At 42.3% G+C, this 14,343-nt stretch overlaps 2 protein-coding genes across 4 annotated transcripts in view; one reads left to right on the forward strand and one right to left on the reverse strand.

Annotated features, from left to right (window-relative positions):
- The first annotated feature begins 5,558 nt into the window (after nt 1-5,558).
- Nucleotides 5,559-6,504, forward strand: Nd-b14 (NADH dehydrogenase (ubiquinone) B14 subunit). The gene is made up of 3 exons (XM_076326762.1): nt 5,559-5,718; nt 5,965-6,080; nt 6,222-6,504. Exons 1-3 carry the CDS (start codon nt 5,595-5,597, stop codon nt 6,357-6,359), a joined length of 378 nt encoding a protein of 125 aa, XP_076182877.1. The 5' UTR covers nt 5,559-5,594; the 3' UTR covers nt 6,360-6,504.
- Nucleotides 6,492-14,343, reverse strand: part of LOC143154794 (receptor-type guanylate cyclase Gyc76C) — a 55,100-nt gene continuing 47,248 nt past the window's right edge. For all 3 annotated transcript variants that reach the window (XM_076326761.1, XM_076326758.1, XM_076326760.1), the window contains 16 exons: nt 13,798-14,104; nt 12,997-13,143; nt 12,477-12,670; nt 12,240-12,399; nt 11,645-11,799; nt 11,211-11,498; nt 10,600-10,860; nt 10,449-10,520; nt 10,202-10,370; nt 9,748-9,897; nt 9,306-9,645; nt 9,100-9,223; nt 8,897-8,995; nt 8,635-8,779; nt 8,294-8,550; nt 6,492-8,216 (listed from right to left, as the gene is read on the reverse strand). In XM_076326761.1, coding sequence (XP_076182876.1) covers nt 7,305-8,216; nt 8,294-8,550; nt 8,635-8,779; nt 8,897-8,995; nt 9,100-9,223; nt 9,306-9,645; nt 9,748-9,897; nt 10,202-10,370; nt 10,449-10,520; nt 10,600-10,860; nt 11,211-11,498; nt 11,645-11,799; nt 12,240-12,399; nt 12,477-12,670; nt 12,997-13,143; nt 13,798-14,104 — 3,780 coding nt within the window. In that variant the 3' untranslated portion in view covers nt 6,492-7,304. The remainder of the gene's footprint in view (nt 8,217-8,293; nt 8,551-8,634; nt 8,780-8,896; nt 8,996-9,099; nt 9,224-9,305; nt 9,646-9,747; nt 9,898-10,201; nt 10,371-10,448; nt 10,521-10,599; nt 10,861-11,210; nt 11,499-11,644; nt 11,800-12,239; nt 12,400-12,476; nt 12,671-12,996; nt 13,144-13,797; nt 14,105-14,343) is intronic.

A 14,343-nucleotide genomic window follows, 5' to 3' on the forward strand; every position in this document is an offset into this window, starting at 1 on the left:
TCTACTCGCAACGAGCGTAAGAATTTATCGCGTGGCTCTTTAATGAGAGCAATCGTCGCGTGAACAATTGTCGCGTGAATGTAATAGCAAAAGTTAAGTTAATATAGATAGATACTGCCATTGATAATACGACGGAGTCGTATTACAAGAATACAGAGTATTCTTTGATTCGTAGCCTCTTTGATATACTTTCGCGAACCGACGCAATTCCACAGCCTAACCACACACACGTGTGGAAATTACGTCGTGCACGATACGCCAGCGCATTGTCAGACACACGTATATATTATTATTGTTAATCTTACTGACTAAGAAGTCATCGTGCCCGTTGCCTTCGCTCGAGCAAGTAGCACCTGGGCACTTGAACGAGTTCGGGCAACGAACACGGAAAAATCATGCTGAAAATCCTCAACTAGAAACGTGTGGTTAGCTTAACTAGTATCTAACGAGATAGTATTCTTTCGTTCCGTTAAAATGACTCGACTTTTTATTTGTGAAAAATCAAGAGAAAATTGAAAAATACTACTATGCAAAGAAGTTACTCGTAAGTGAATTATTCGTAAGAAAAAATTGATCGAGAAAATCTAAGATAGAATATTTAATTATTGAAAAATTTGAACAACCCTTGGTCGATTTCGTCGTCAAAGTAAATTGTTTCAAAGTTGGGAAATTGTGTACAAGTCTGTTACTTTGACTTGGAAATCTAACCATCGCGAAATGCCTTCTTGTATATGAAATATAACATAAAAACTACGGATAAACGATAATACTCGAATCATGTTCTAACGCGAGACTCGAACAATATATAAGATAATCGAATATTCGATAATATCGTTTGCGCGTAATACTAATCGATAGAATTGCGAAGTCGGAGGGTATCCGACTTCTTCGCTAAATAATTATATCGCGGTATAAAAAACGCGGTATACAAGAAGGCCCTACAACCTCGACTAAGAAATACGTACAAGTAAAACGAGAAATATCTTTGCTCGCGAGTATATGGTAAATATACTCGCGGTCACTGTACTCGCAGAAATCGAGAAATATAAATACAACCGGTCACCCGTGTCGATTCGGACCTTTCGTCCTACGACATGTTTGGGGACCGGAGGAATACGAAATTGCATGCGACTCACCGATCGTAGAACACGAACAGATGAATACCTCGGCAACGTGTCATCGTAGTAGACCCAAGGTGGAGGATCTGTAACAAAAAAAAAACAGAAAACGTGACGATCTGATTCTAAAGTTTCAAAATGGTTTCAATTCTAGTGCTGACAGATAGGTACTTACGTTGTTCGGTGGTGGAGCCCGGCACGATGTCCCAACCAGATGTCATCGTGGAAGTCTTTGGACCCTGGAACTAAAAAAATCAGAAAACAGATATAGTAAACCGCAAGGGCTGATATGCATGCATTTAAGAACAGTGGCGGTAGATACTTACGTTGGATGCTGGTGGAGGACTGCCCGAGACCCTTCCTGAGTCTGATGCACCGATTCTAATACCGGTGACGATTAATTTTAGATATTACAAGAAGAAAAAAAATAAAAAAAATAAACTAAATTAGCAACGCGACCGAGTATCAAAGCCGGCGAACAAAAGTGATTCTATCGACGGGATTGAAAGAGCAAAGAGAGCCACGACGCTCTCGAGAGAATTTACGATACGCGAGAAACACTGAATCTACATCGCGTGGACCTAAACTCTGAACGAGACTCTACTCGGAGCCACTTTGCTCCGAAAAACATTACAAATCTACGTGTTTAAACAAACACTGAGTCTACTGGCCGCATTGCGCGCGGCCGTCAGAATTGCTGAAAGAAAACATGGGAGGAAGGGAGGAGTTGTTTATCGAGTGTTTGTAAAGAAAATACTGCTTGTACTTAATGGTTCGCACTTTGTCGTGCCAAGCATCGAATTCGTTTAATTTGCAATTATTCAATAGAGGGTTTTCGTTATTAGAGTTGCGAACGTGTTCATTCTCGTCGAGAAATACATATCGCGATTTTCATAAATATTGGAAGACTCGTTGCAAAGATCAAAGTCGATCGGTTGGTACTCGTGTTCCAAAGACACGTAAATTCGCGGCTACGCGTAAAAAAACTCGCATCCGAAACGCGTACGCAAACGCAATTGCGACGAGTTCGTAGAGATAATTTTATGGAACATCGATTACATTATGTACAAATGAAAAATATTAAACCGCGACCGAAATCCAGTAATATACGAGTTATTCCAATTATCAAATCGACACAAGGTAACACTAGTTTAATGTAAAAATTTTAATTGTTACCCGCAACGAAATCGAAATAAGATTCGAATTAATCTATTCTCATTTGATTTTTGCACTAATCGAATCCGAAATCACATATGCTCGCGATAAACGACACTCAAGTGACATATAATTAAAATGAAATATACATATACATGTTATAAATATACAATGAGAATAAAGAAAAATATCATACGTAATTCTTACTATTTGGAAGATTTTACCAATAATCCGTAAACTGATCCTGAAGTGTCATAGCATCCGTCTGTAGTACGACACTCTGGAACAGAAGAAACGATAAATTTGAAGCGCATTTATCGAAATAAACACTGTCGTATTATAATTAAACAATAAGTGAACTCGAAATATTTCGCACGAAATTACATTTTAAATCGAACATACGAATTAATATATATATATATAAAGATCCGCACTGTATAATGAAGAGAAGAAACACAGAAACGATTTAATTGTTTCACCCACGATGATTAAATTTATAATTAAAAGTGTATTAATGTTAGACGAAACACCAATAGGAAGTAAGGCAAGTATTAGGATTGATTAGACACTATTAAATATTAGAAAACTAAAGCTCACGTACCTCCAGACTCGCGCGTCTCTCGACACGTCTTATCCTGTCGGCTGTCGCGTATACAATGGCGACTTTCTACTTTAAGTCACTGAAGTCTGTTTGAATTTCGGAAGAGGAATAATCACTAAAATGATTTAATTGTTCCACTTGCGTTAATAAATTTATAACTAGCAGTGTATTAATGTTAGACGAAACACCAATAGGAAGTAACGAGAGTATTAGGATTGATTAGACACTATTAAATATCAGAAAACTAATGCTCACGTACCTCCAAACTCGTGCGTCTCTCGACACGTCTTACTCCGTCAGCTGTCGCGTATACAATGGCGACCTTCTACTGTAAGTCACTGAATTCCGTTTCAATTTCGAAAGAAGAACAATCACTAAAATGATTTAATTGTTCCACTCGCGTTAATAAATTTATAACTAAGAGTGTGTTAATGTTAGACGAAACACCAATAGGAAGTAATGAAAGTATTAGGATTGATTAGACACTATTAAATGTTAGAAAACTAAAGCTCACGTACCTCCAGACTCGCGCGTCTCTCGACACGTCTTATCCTGTCGGCTGTCGCGTATACAATGGCGACCTTCTACTGTAAGTCACTGAATTCCGCTTGAATTTCGAAAGGGGAATAATCACGAAAGCAATGTAAATGTTTAACTCGCGTTAATAAATTTATAATTAAACGCTCGACTGCTTAGGTACGTAGGCATCAGTTTTCTAACATTTAATCGCGCCTAATCACTACAATTACTTTCGCTACTTCCTATCGGTGATTTGTCTAATATTAATACGCATTAAATTATATTTATATAATAATCTATATTAAACAAATAATAACCTATATTAGTTAGTATGTAGTAACTAATTCTATTGCTGGTAGTAGGGTAGTGCAATTATTAACTACGTACAAAATAATATGAGCGAGTAGCTGCGGCCTTCTCGTAGAATTTACCACAACTCCTCTAAATTAAACAATTAAACATCCTTTAAATTAAACATTTAGAAAAGTAATATATTACATTTTTTCGTTTTATGTAATAAATGTAACTGCTACGCATATCGTGTAAATTATAAGAATTAAAGAAATGTGAAACTAATGTGTCTAATAAACAATCATTACATTCCATATTTTAAAATAAAAAACATATTAGAAATCTCGAATCTTGATCTTTTACTTCGACTTTTGATCACATAGTAAAAGTTGTGATTGTTAGGAAATAACTTTTAGCTTACAGAAAATAGAATTTATAATTTATTGTTCACGGCGTCGAAAAGTATAATCATTTACCTTTCTATCTTCGTAGAAGATTATACACCTTATTATATATGCACAGAAGATTTATAACAACTGCTTGCAAAATCACTAATTGTAAGTAACTTTTTTGAACATACCGTTCAAATGGTGCTATCTATGGCTACTCGGCCAAGTTTGCTGAGGAATAATTTCTAAATATGTCGTTAGATGCCGACACAAGGACTATATTCGCATACTAGCAAGTTTAAATCGCTTTTTTACGTAAATAAATAACTGATTAGAGTACTTTGGAAACGTAGGTGGTATCAGTTCATGCTATAGAATCACTAACAATTGAAAAATTTTTATTACTTTTTTGTTGATAGTAACGTTAAACAGTTATTACGATATCTGTGAAAGGCGACGTTTTCAATGAATTTTTTATTCTAAAGAGTGGTTGTTATTGACCTTCGCGTATGTTCCTTATATAAATTTTGTTTGTAAAAATATTAGAAATTCCACAATCGATTGTTCTGATGGTGTTTAAGAGATAAATTTTCTAGAAAAGTAATTTATTAAAGTTTGGCCTTTTTATGTAAAAAATAAAAGTCTATGCGTTCCGTGCAAATTATAAGATTTAAATAAATTGTTAAATTAATGTATTTAAAAAACAATTATTGCTTTTCATGGTTTAAAACATTAGTTATTTAAACAAAACTTCAGTAACCATCTTTTCCTTTAAATCTCGATTAAAATTAATTGTTGTGGACTAATCAATCGTTTATAATGCACAAATAAGATGCATATTGTAACATTAATATTCGGAACAATTGCACTTTGCATAAAACACCTGACCCGTGGTTCTGTGGTTTATCTGTGTATGAATAATAATCTGCAATTTGACATCCACCTAGTGGAATAGATTGAAAACTATTTACAAACTTGAGCAGCTTATCATAGAGGACGTTGGTTTCACGATCGAAACATTAACCTATCGTTTATTAAATATCTATTATTGCGATATAAAAATAAATTTCAACTCGTCTAACCTACAGGTTACACGATGAGTCATATTAATAATTATGAAATTACATAATACTCCTACAATTCTAAAAACGTAACGGTGTTCTTTTTTTCCACGCACGAGATGAATTCTTAAACCGAGTTTAAATTTATATTTAAAATATCTCGAGTTATTCGTTTATGTAGTATTTTATCCATTAAAAACTTTTCAATTTCACTTTGCGATCTAATAAAAAATAATAGTATGTATATATACCTTGTCTTTCAAAAAAAAAATAAAACGAATCGATTAAATTGAAAACATTTATTACAACAAATCATGTTTTCCTTATTTGAAATGTTTTCATACTTTTTCTCAAATGTTCGTTGGAAATATTTATCGTGTAATATACATATGTACATACGTATATAAAATTGATTGGTTCTAAACGCAGAGCAGAAGCGAGATCACTGCGTAATACAAAAATGGCTACATCTGTAAAGGCAACATTAAAATCTGTGAAACCAATTCTCTCGCTTAATCCTCAAGATGCACGTAGAAGAGTACTAATGTTATACAAATCATGGTATCGACAAATTCCTTTTATCGGTATGTGCGTAAAAAATATGAAAACCTGTTCTTAGAACGTTAGTCGGATGTTGCGTTACCTAACCTAACTTACAGTAATAATAGTATTTCTTTGAATCGCAAATCCTTTCTTCCAACTGTGTAAATACATAAATATTCGATCTAATTTCTCTGAACTTTATTAGACACAGTGTACAATGTAAACTTTATGTATTAGAAAAGAATTGTTATAATGGTTCTTGTCGGAATGATCAATTTGATTTGTAGTATGGGGTTATGATATTCCAAAATCAGAAGCGGAATGTAGAAAAAAGTTGAGAGAAGAGTTTCGACGTCACGATAAAGTAACGGACATAAGAGTCATAGACTTACTCGTCGTTAAGGTAAGATCAAAGTATGTTATAAATTTTTTAAGGTTTCGTCAATGCGGATTTCAAAGTAAAACCAATTTGCAGTATAATGGCATTTGTTGTAACGTATTTGGATACAGTTTTATAAAAATATGTAAATATATATTGCATTAGGGTCAAATGGACCTTCAAGAGGCTGCTATGATGTGGAAACCGAAAGGAACTATGATGAATTATTGGAAAGAGACTTGGGAACCAAAGCCGACCGATTTTATGTCGAAATTCCTTGCGGGTCAAGATACAACCATATAATTTAGTCCTTATTTGAATAAATGCTAGTAAATACATGTTACGAGTGTTTCTGTGGTAAATTATTTATAGATAGAATTAAAAATGTGTATATATATGCCATACGTGTGATACCGTCTGTAAAATAAAACCGAAAAGGGGAACAAAATGTAGCTGTTTATTAAAAAAATCGAGTTATACATTATTTGAAAAGATGAATCTTTAATCGACTCTTACAGAAGATAGAATATTTCTTTTAATTTACATTTTATCTTTACATCGATATATTATTATTCGCTTATATACATTTGACAAGATGATATATTACTAAGCACCTTAGGTACAATCTAGTTCACTTTTCACAGCCATACGGATAATTTGCTTTCCTTCAGTGAACAAGTATAGAATTATACATACATACATACATACATATATATACATACATATGTCTGAACCGAGTGTATTCGAACTTTTATGAACTTACACCGCAGCGATACACGGCGTTTCTTCGGTCTTCTCCTGCATCGCAAAAAAGGGAATCGTCGTTTGTGCTAAACTCGAGATAGATATCTGCGTGATCTCCGTGTTTGTATACTTTGGTTAGAATCATTTTAATAAAACAGTTTGTCCTATTCCCGTCCTTATGCTCTCGGATTAAAAAATTTTAACAAATAAATTCCGCGTTACGTAAAAAGACACGTACGCCGCCGAAAGAATGCGTATTTTTTTAGTACAAGTTATAAAATATCTAGGTATTAAAAATATACACGATCGGTAACTTTTATACCCATACATTCCACGTATCTATGCTAAAAAAAAAAAAGAGAAAAAAATGGCAACAATACATCATGCTTATGACTCGTAGATGGTGTAATGTTTTTGTGCACTCGTACACGTTTCGTAGCACAAGATTTCGTGTTTGTGTACTCGATCTATCGTCTCCTCGGCTAGAGAAGATGTTCCGTATCGTCAAACTATACTTTCGCGCTCCGATTGTATATCGTACCCTGCTATCACGCCCCGTCTCAATGAAACGTCGCTGTTTCGCAACCCGTTGCCACTGAACAGATTTACCAACCAACTTCGGATCGAATTCCTCGCGGAGGACTTTTTGTCCGGCACACTGTCCGTGCTGGGAACGGACGCCACCTGATCGAGGGAACGCCAACGTTTAACGGGCACTACCTCTCCCATGCAGCCACTTTCGTCGCCCAGCAACGGCGTCTCCGCTTCGTTCGGCGATCCATCGGTATGGGGCACTATTATCACGTTACCGTTAGGATAGTTGTTGTTCAACACTTTCCCGGATATGTTCGTTTTCGAGCTTGTCCGCGTGCACTTGTCACAATTCTCCAGCGAGCGAAAACTCTTCTTCGGCTCCTTCCACGAAAAGTTCGGCGACTCGAATCTCTTGTTGTACTGTTCCAAGGGGAACGGGTCCAACGAGCGAGACTCTCGTATTATATTTTGGAACGGATAATCGCTCGTGGAGGACGACGAGGCGATCGTCGATAGAACTCGCGCGTTTTTACGGAATTTCGGCCTGGTGTCGATGAAGAAGTCGTCGAGGGCCATCTTGATGTGAGCCGCCCGAGTCTCGACGTCGTCCGGTAGCTCGACGTTCTCCAAAGTCGTTTTGGATACGCTGTCGGTCAAGTAAAGAGGAGATCGTTCCAGTTTTCGAGAGTTGAGGGCTCTTGGTACGGGACTGGACCCTCCGCACTGAGAGGAAGAATCGTCGGGTGTTGGTCGCGGAACGCTGGACTGTCTGCGACTACCTGCTCCCAAGCCGCCCAACAACGAAGCCTGCCGTGAATCCGAATTCAACTTTGGACTTCTCCTCGGTCTGCAGAAGAGCGGCGGGAGATCACCCACATCGACCTGCGCGGATACAGAGTACGTTAACAGAATCTTCGATCGGTATAACTTATACATTTTTACACCGACAGTTTACTCGCCTCTCGTTTTTGAATAGCTTTCTCGGTGGCTCCGGTCAACCAATAAGTTTTCACTTCTCCTTTTCCCTTCATGTGTACCAGGCCACGTTCCTCGATGATGTAACCACCGATTTTGTCCAGGGCATCCTTGCATTGTCCGCTTATGTGAATACGTAATGGTTCGCCGTTGGATTCCATACGGGAAGCTGTGTTCACGGTGTCTCCGAAGAGACAATATCTGGGCATCGTTAGACCAACGACACCCGCTACCACAGGACCTGGAACGAACATTTTACATTACTGTATAGGTTTCTGCGAGCACGTCTCAGGTTTACACGGTGTCTTCCAATTCGGTACTTTACCAGTGTGAATTCCAATGCGTAATTTAAGCGTGTCTTGAGGTCTATGAGCTATGGTGTGGTGTTTCACGGCGTTGAGTAAATCCAGAGACATCGACGCGATCTCTCCAGCGTGTCTGCTCCCATTTTTTAACGGCAAACCGGACACCTGAAAGAGACGCACCGCTGTAAAGTCGTGTAAAACGAAGATTGCCAGGCAGAATTAAAGAGACGAGAACTACGAAGATTTCGCTAAGCGTGTCGCGATTGTAAAAGGTTCACTTACCACCATGTAAGCGTCACCGATCGTTTCTACTTTATACACATCGTAGCCTTTTATGATGCGGTCGAATAGAGTGTACAAGTCGTTCAAAAAATTTACGACCTGTAAAAATAAATTACAAAGATAAATCCAACGTACGGTTTATTTGTGTTTTTTTTCTTTCTTTATTTTTTTTTTGTTCACATTTAATCTTGCGAGAACCGTACCTGGAACGGAGTGCTTTCCGCGGACATCGCGGTGAAGCCAACGATGTCGCTGAAGTATATGGTGACCAAGTCGAAAGCCTCTGGTTCCACACCGATGCCATTGGTCAGGCAGTTGGCGACGGGTCTGCAAGGAACGCGTGTATTTATGAATTCAAATTGATACACTTTTGTACACGGTCGTTTGAAATTTCGAGGTTCTCGCTTACTCGGGCAGCATTCGGTGAAGCAGATCTTCGGTTTTCTGTTTCTCCTCGAAAAGAAGGCGTGTACGTTCACTGACTAGATCTTCGAGGTTGTTCGCGTACTTCTCCATCATGTCCATCATTTGGTCCATTATATTGCGATGCCGTCCCGCTTTCATTTTCTTCAACCGCGTCCTGATCATTTTGAAGTCGGGCCTAAGCTCTGGACTCTCCGCCCAACAGTCGGTAATCGTACTAACTATATAGTCGGCACAGTCCGCTTCGGACTCGGACAGTATCTCTACGTTAGGTCTAAACGATGGTTCACCATCTTCTGGGAACCTTTTCACTCGGTCTATGATTTCTGTCAATTTTTTAACGGTCGTATTTAGATCTCTGCGACTAGAGCCCCGATTAATCGCCAACGGTCGCGATTGTTCAACGCAAACGAATATATTCTATATACCTTTGGGTTCTAGATTCACGCCACCGTACGGCCCCTTGCGTCCAATTATTTCGAACAGTATAATAGCGAACGAGTAAATGTCGCCCTCCTGGGTACCTCTGATCGGAGCATTGGGATTTCTTAATAACTCGGGTGCTTTCCAGAATAAGTCTAAAAGGAAGCGAAGTTCGTCTAGGACAGGCTCTCAAACATCGGAGAAACAAATATACGGTAGACCCCCGTATTGCGCGATAGATAAATGCATGTAGTGTCTTTCCAACGACCGCTCTCGTTCTCACTCTCTCTCTCTCTCTCTCGCTCGCTCGCTCGCTCTCTCGCTCTCTCTCTTTCTCTCTTTTAAATCTCGTACCACTTTTATTCGGTACGAGTTCGATACGATTACCAACAATTTGAAACGCGTATCGCGCGTTTACGGGGGTCTACCGTGGTCTGTTGACGCGGTTGCTCCTCGTACTTCGATAATACTGATGTTCACCGATGCTGTCGGACTCGGCGCAGTGCCGCATATCGTGCAGCCCGAAATCGGAGACTTGAAGTACCCATCGCGAGGTCACCACGCAATTCGAAGACTTCAGATTACCGTGACAGGCCAGCACAGACGACTCGTGAATGTACAGCATACCCTGCGGGCGAAAAGATATCGTTCAATAAAATAAATAGTTCGAAGGGCATCGGCACCGGTTCTTCGCCGCGACGCTCACCTTAATGAGATCGTGAACTAACGACGCGATGAACATATCGTCTAACTTTATATCTTCGTTCTCGATGATGTCCTGAAACACGCGCAACGACTCTATGAAATATAAACCCGGACCAGATTACAGGTTCGTCTGTGCATTAAAAGCGACGTACGTAAAGACTTCCTTTGGCGCAATAGTCCGTAATTAACAATATCCTCATCGGCTCCACGCACGCCCCGATGAACGAGTTCAGATTCCCGTGTCTGATCTCGCGAAGAATGCGCATCTCCTTCATCACGTCCCGCGAGATGTCCTTTTTCTTCGAGAACTTTAGCTCCTTTATTCGCACCACTACCCCGTGGTAATGCCCGGTTTGCGCGAACACCTGGCCGCCACATCTTGACTCGTAGGACATTGCACTAACTAAGCTTAACTGCAACAGAAAGGACATCCGTCGTGTGACACCTCCGCGTGCTCTGTTCGACGATGTTTCGTCCGTCGAAGGTCATCGAGTTATCCAGTTATCCTCACCGCTCGTCGCGGTCACCTTTGCTGCTTTTGCCTCCCGTGTTTTGGAATTGGATTTTCATCGTTTCGTTTACCGTGAAAATTCTTCGTTGGCGGGCAACGATTGCATTCTGGATCGTACATTTGGAGGATACAATGACGGAAGTAAAAAGAAACGACGGGAAGGAAGACGAGGTGATTCTCTCGCGGAAAGAGTATCGGTGTACGGTTAGCGATCGAGCAACCTTCGACGTCCGATAGTTTCTCGTTCCTTACCTTACTAGGGGAGGACATCAAGTTGTCAAGATGAGGATAACCGTGTATTTCGCTCGGATCGATCTTCCACAGCAGCCCCTCGATTTCCTGTTCTATCTTCCACCGTCGATATATGCTCATGGTGATCACCGCGGCGCAGAACAATAGAACGGCCAGCACGCCGGCCGCCACGATGCTACGCAGATGCGTGTCGTCTTTGGGACAGTGTTCGTTGAGAAAACCGCATCCTGGTTCCGCTTCCGGTTTGTTTTTACCCGGCCAGTCCATGGCCTCCGACGGTCGGTACACCTGCGCGACGATCGACCGATTCTTCGATTAATCTCGCGCGAACGACGCTGGTTTATGGTCTCGCGGTGCAGGTATGGTCGAGGAGTACAATCGACGCGAAAGTAAGTATATATGATCTGCACGAATGCTGTAAACAACTCACTCACTAGAGTTTCACCCTGCTGGAATTGGCCCACGGGCTTCATTTGATAGTCGCAGGAGAAGTTGTTGAAACGAAAGGGGTCCTTCTTCAGGGCCAGCACCGAGAAGTTCCCCTCCGAGTCGCCGAACTTGTCGAACTTTATCGTCGCGCCGCTGACACCTGTTTTGGAAACGCGACACGTATTCTCGTAAGGGCCGACGACCTATCGTTTTTCTTTTTTTTTTTTTTTCTTTTTCAATCCGCGATAGAAGATTTCGTCGCCGAGATTTCTTTTTCTCGACCTCTGCAATTTCGCGATGCAACGAATCTCGCTCGCGAAAGGAAGAAAAAACTCGTGGGCCCCCGGTTTGAAAATTTTCGAAACGACCTTCCTTCCACGGAAGGGATCGAATTTAGCGGTGTCGGTACGGGCAACGAAGTCGTTCGTCCCGTCGGACGCGAGTCCGATCGATTATCGAGTCCGTGTAAACAAACCGTGATCGATCTCGCTCGCTCTAATCGGATCTACCGTAATCGAAAGGATGGATCGTCGAGCGAGAACCGCTTCGCGCGTATTCGAGCGATACAGGTTGCGCCTGGTGCGGATTATACGTACTTACTTTGATACGTATGATTCCTGATAATCGTCTCTATGATCTGAGTGCCGTTGCTGGCGATCTCCTCGAGCGTGTGTTCCGGTTGATCTCGCAGAAGCTGGTCCAGGGCTCTCGCGTACAACTTCACGGAATCGTAGAGATACGCCGCGTGAATCGATACGTACTGAAAGAAAAAAGAAAAACGGACCGATCGATACGAGAAGACCGCGCGGGGACTCGATTCCGTGGCTAGGGACCGACCTTCTCGTACTTCCTCAGCAATTCGGGGATAACGAAGTTGAAGGGCTCCTTGCTGCTGTACTCGCGGACCTTTTTCGTAAACTCCTCGTAATTCTGGGTCGGTGGGGTGGACACCACCACCATCAGAGAGCGAGCTCTCTTCAGGAAGTCCTTTGGATCCATGCAATTCCGCAGATTGTCGAAGTGTTCCGGTTCTGAAAGTCGATCGAGCGAAACCCACCCGGCCCGTCGTCAGGAAGCGAATCTTTCCGAGTACCGCGCGCTCTCGAAGGGAGAATCGTGATCGTCGAAGAGAACGACGCGAAGGGAAGCGTCCGTCGAGATCGACTCGCGTGTCGTAAACCGGGTCACGAGCGGAACCGTACTCGTCCCGTGACGTTTAGCTAATCGGGGATTGGACACGGAAATGACGAGGTAACGAGGCAACGTTCTCCGTTCAAGGAAGCGCGTTGAAAAACCCGCTCGCAGCCCGGTAAGCGGCCCCGAAGCGGATCGATGCCGATCTTTCGTTGTTACTCACTCCATAAGTACTTTTGCGCCTCGCGCTGCGAGTACGTCATCATGTCCACGTGTATCACCATGTACTCCCCGTTGTCCAGCAGCCGTTGATTTTGCATCGAGTTCATCATGTCGATCAGCGACATCGCCGTTCCCAGGAATATGTAAACTGCGAACAGATTTACGGCTTCCGTTAGACGCGACGCACCGCGGGAGAGAGAGAGAGAGAGAGAGAGGGAGGGAGGGAGGGAGGGAGGGTGGGAGGGTGGGAGGGAGTGAGCACGGTTGGAATCGAATACGCGAAACACGGGGGCCGCGAGCCGACCGATTTCCAGAACGGAACTGACTTTCACGCTTGTTTCCACCGGCGTAGGAAACAGCTGCTCCTACGCCCGCAATTATCAATGAGATCAGCGAACGGAAACCGTAGACCGTATTATCCCACGATGGGAAAACGGGCACGAAAATAGTCGACGGAACCGTTGGCTCGTAACGCGCCGTAAGAACCTTCGGTTCTCCATTGGACGCGAGTCGACGAAACGCTCTCGATCGACAACTTCCTACCGTCGTTTCTTTCCCGGAACGAACAACCGGGCGCGCGAATCGCTTTCGATTTTATTCCCGATCCACGGAGTGCTCCGATACAACGATCGCGGTGTTAACGGTTCGAAGAGGAACAACGAACCGGATCGTTCGACATCGACGGAGTGGAAACGAGTTTTCGTGTTCGAGGATTCTCGAAACGGCGATAAACGGAACGAGGCGTGATCCGCGAGAGATCCGGGTTCGAATAAACGGAAAAATCGAGGGTACTCGGACTGACTTCTAGTCATATTTTTGGTCTCCTGTATAAGTTGGAACCACACGCTGACTTGACAACACGGCAGCCTCTCCTCGCAGCACGTGTGCCGGTCCTCGACGGTCTTGTAATGGTTCACGGTGAGGTTGTGCTTGGTGGCCTGTTCCTCCAACGAGCGGGCGACCGTCGACCAGGCGCTCTCGGTTATGATGGTGAATTTGTTCCAGCCGTAATGGAGCAGCAGCGCGATCACCGACTTTGTCACCTGCGTGTCCGGCGGCTCGGTCCTGGCGAACGTGTTTACCTTCGAGGCTTTGTAGTCCGAGCATTTCTGCAATCAAAACGATCCCGTCTTTAGCGTTAACGCGCTCGAAATTTTACTCCGTCCGGCTCGAACCGTACAGAACCGTGCAGAACCGTACGGAACCTTTGGAGATCGTCCAAAGATTCCGATATCGCAAGGTGCTACTACACCGGAGACCACTCGACGCGAGTAGAAAAGCAAAGACCGGTAGGAACGACGGGGACAAAAGCTAGAAAAGCCAAAAAGGAAGTCGAAGAAGTGGAGGG

The sequence above is a fragment of the Ptiloglossa arizonensis genome, chromosome 2 (assembly GCF_051014685.1).
Source record: "Ptiloglossa arizonensis isolate GNS036 chromosome 2, iyPtiAriz1_principal, whole genome shotgun sequence".
In the NCBI taxonomy this organism is placed as follows: domain Eukaryota; kingdom Metazoa; phylum Arthropoda; class Insecta; order Hymenoptera; family Colletidae; genus Ptiloglossa; species Ptiloglossa arizonensis.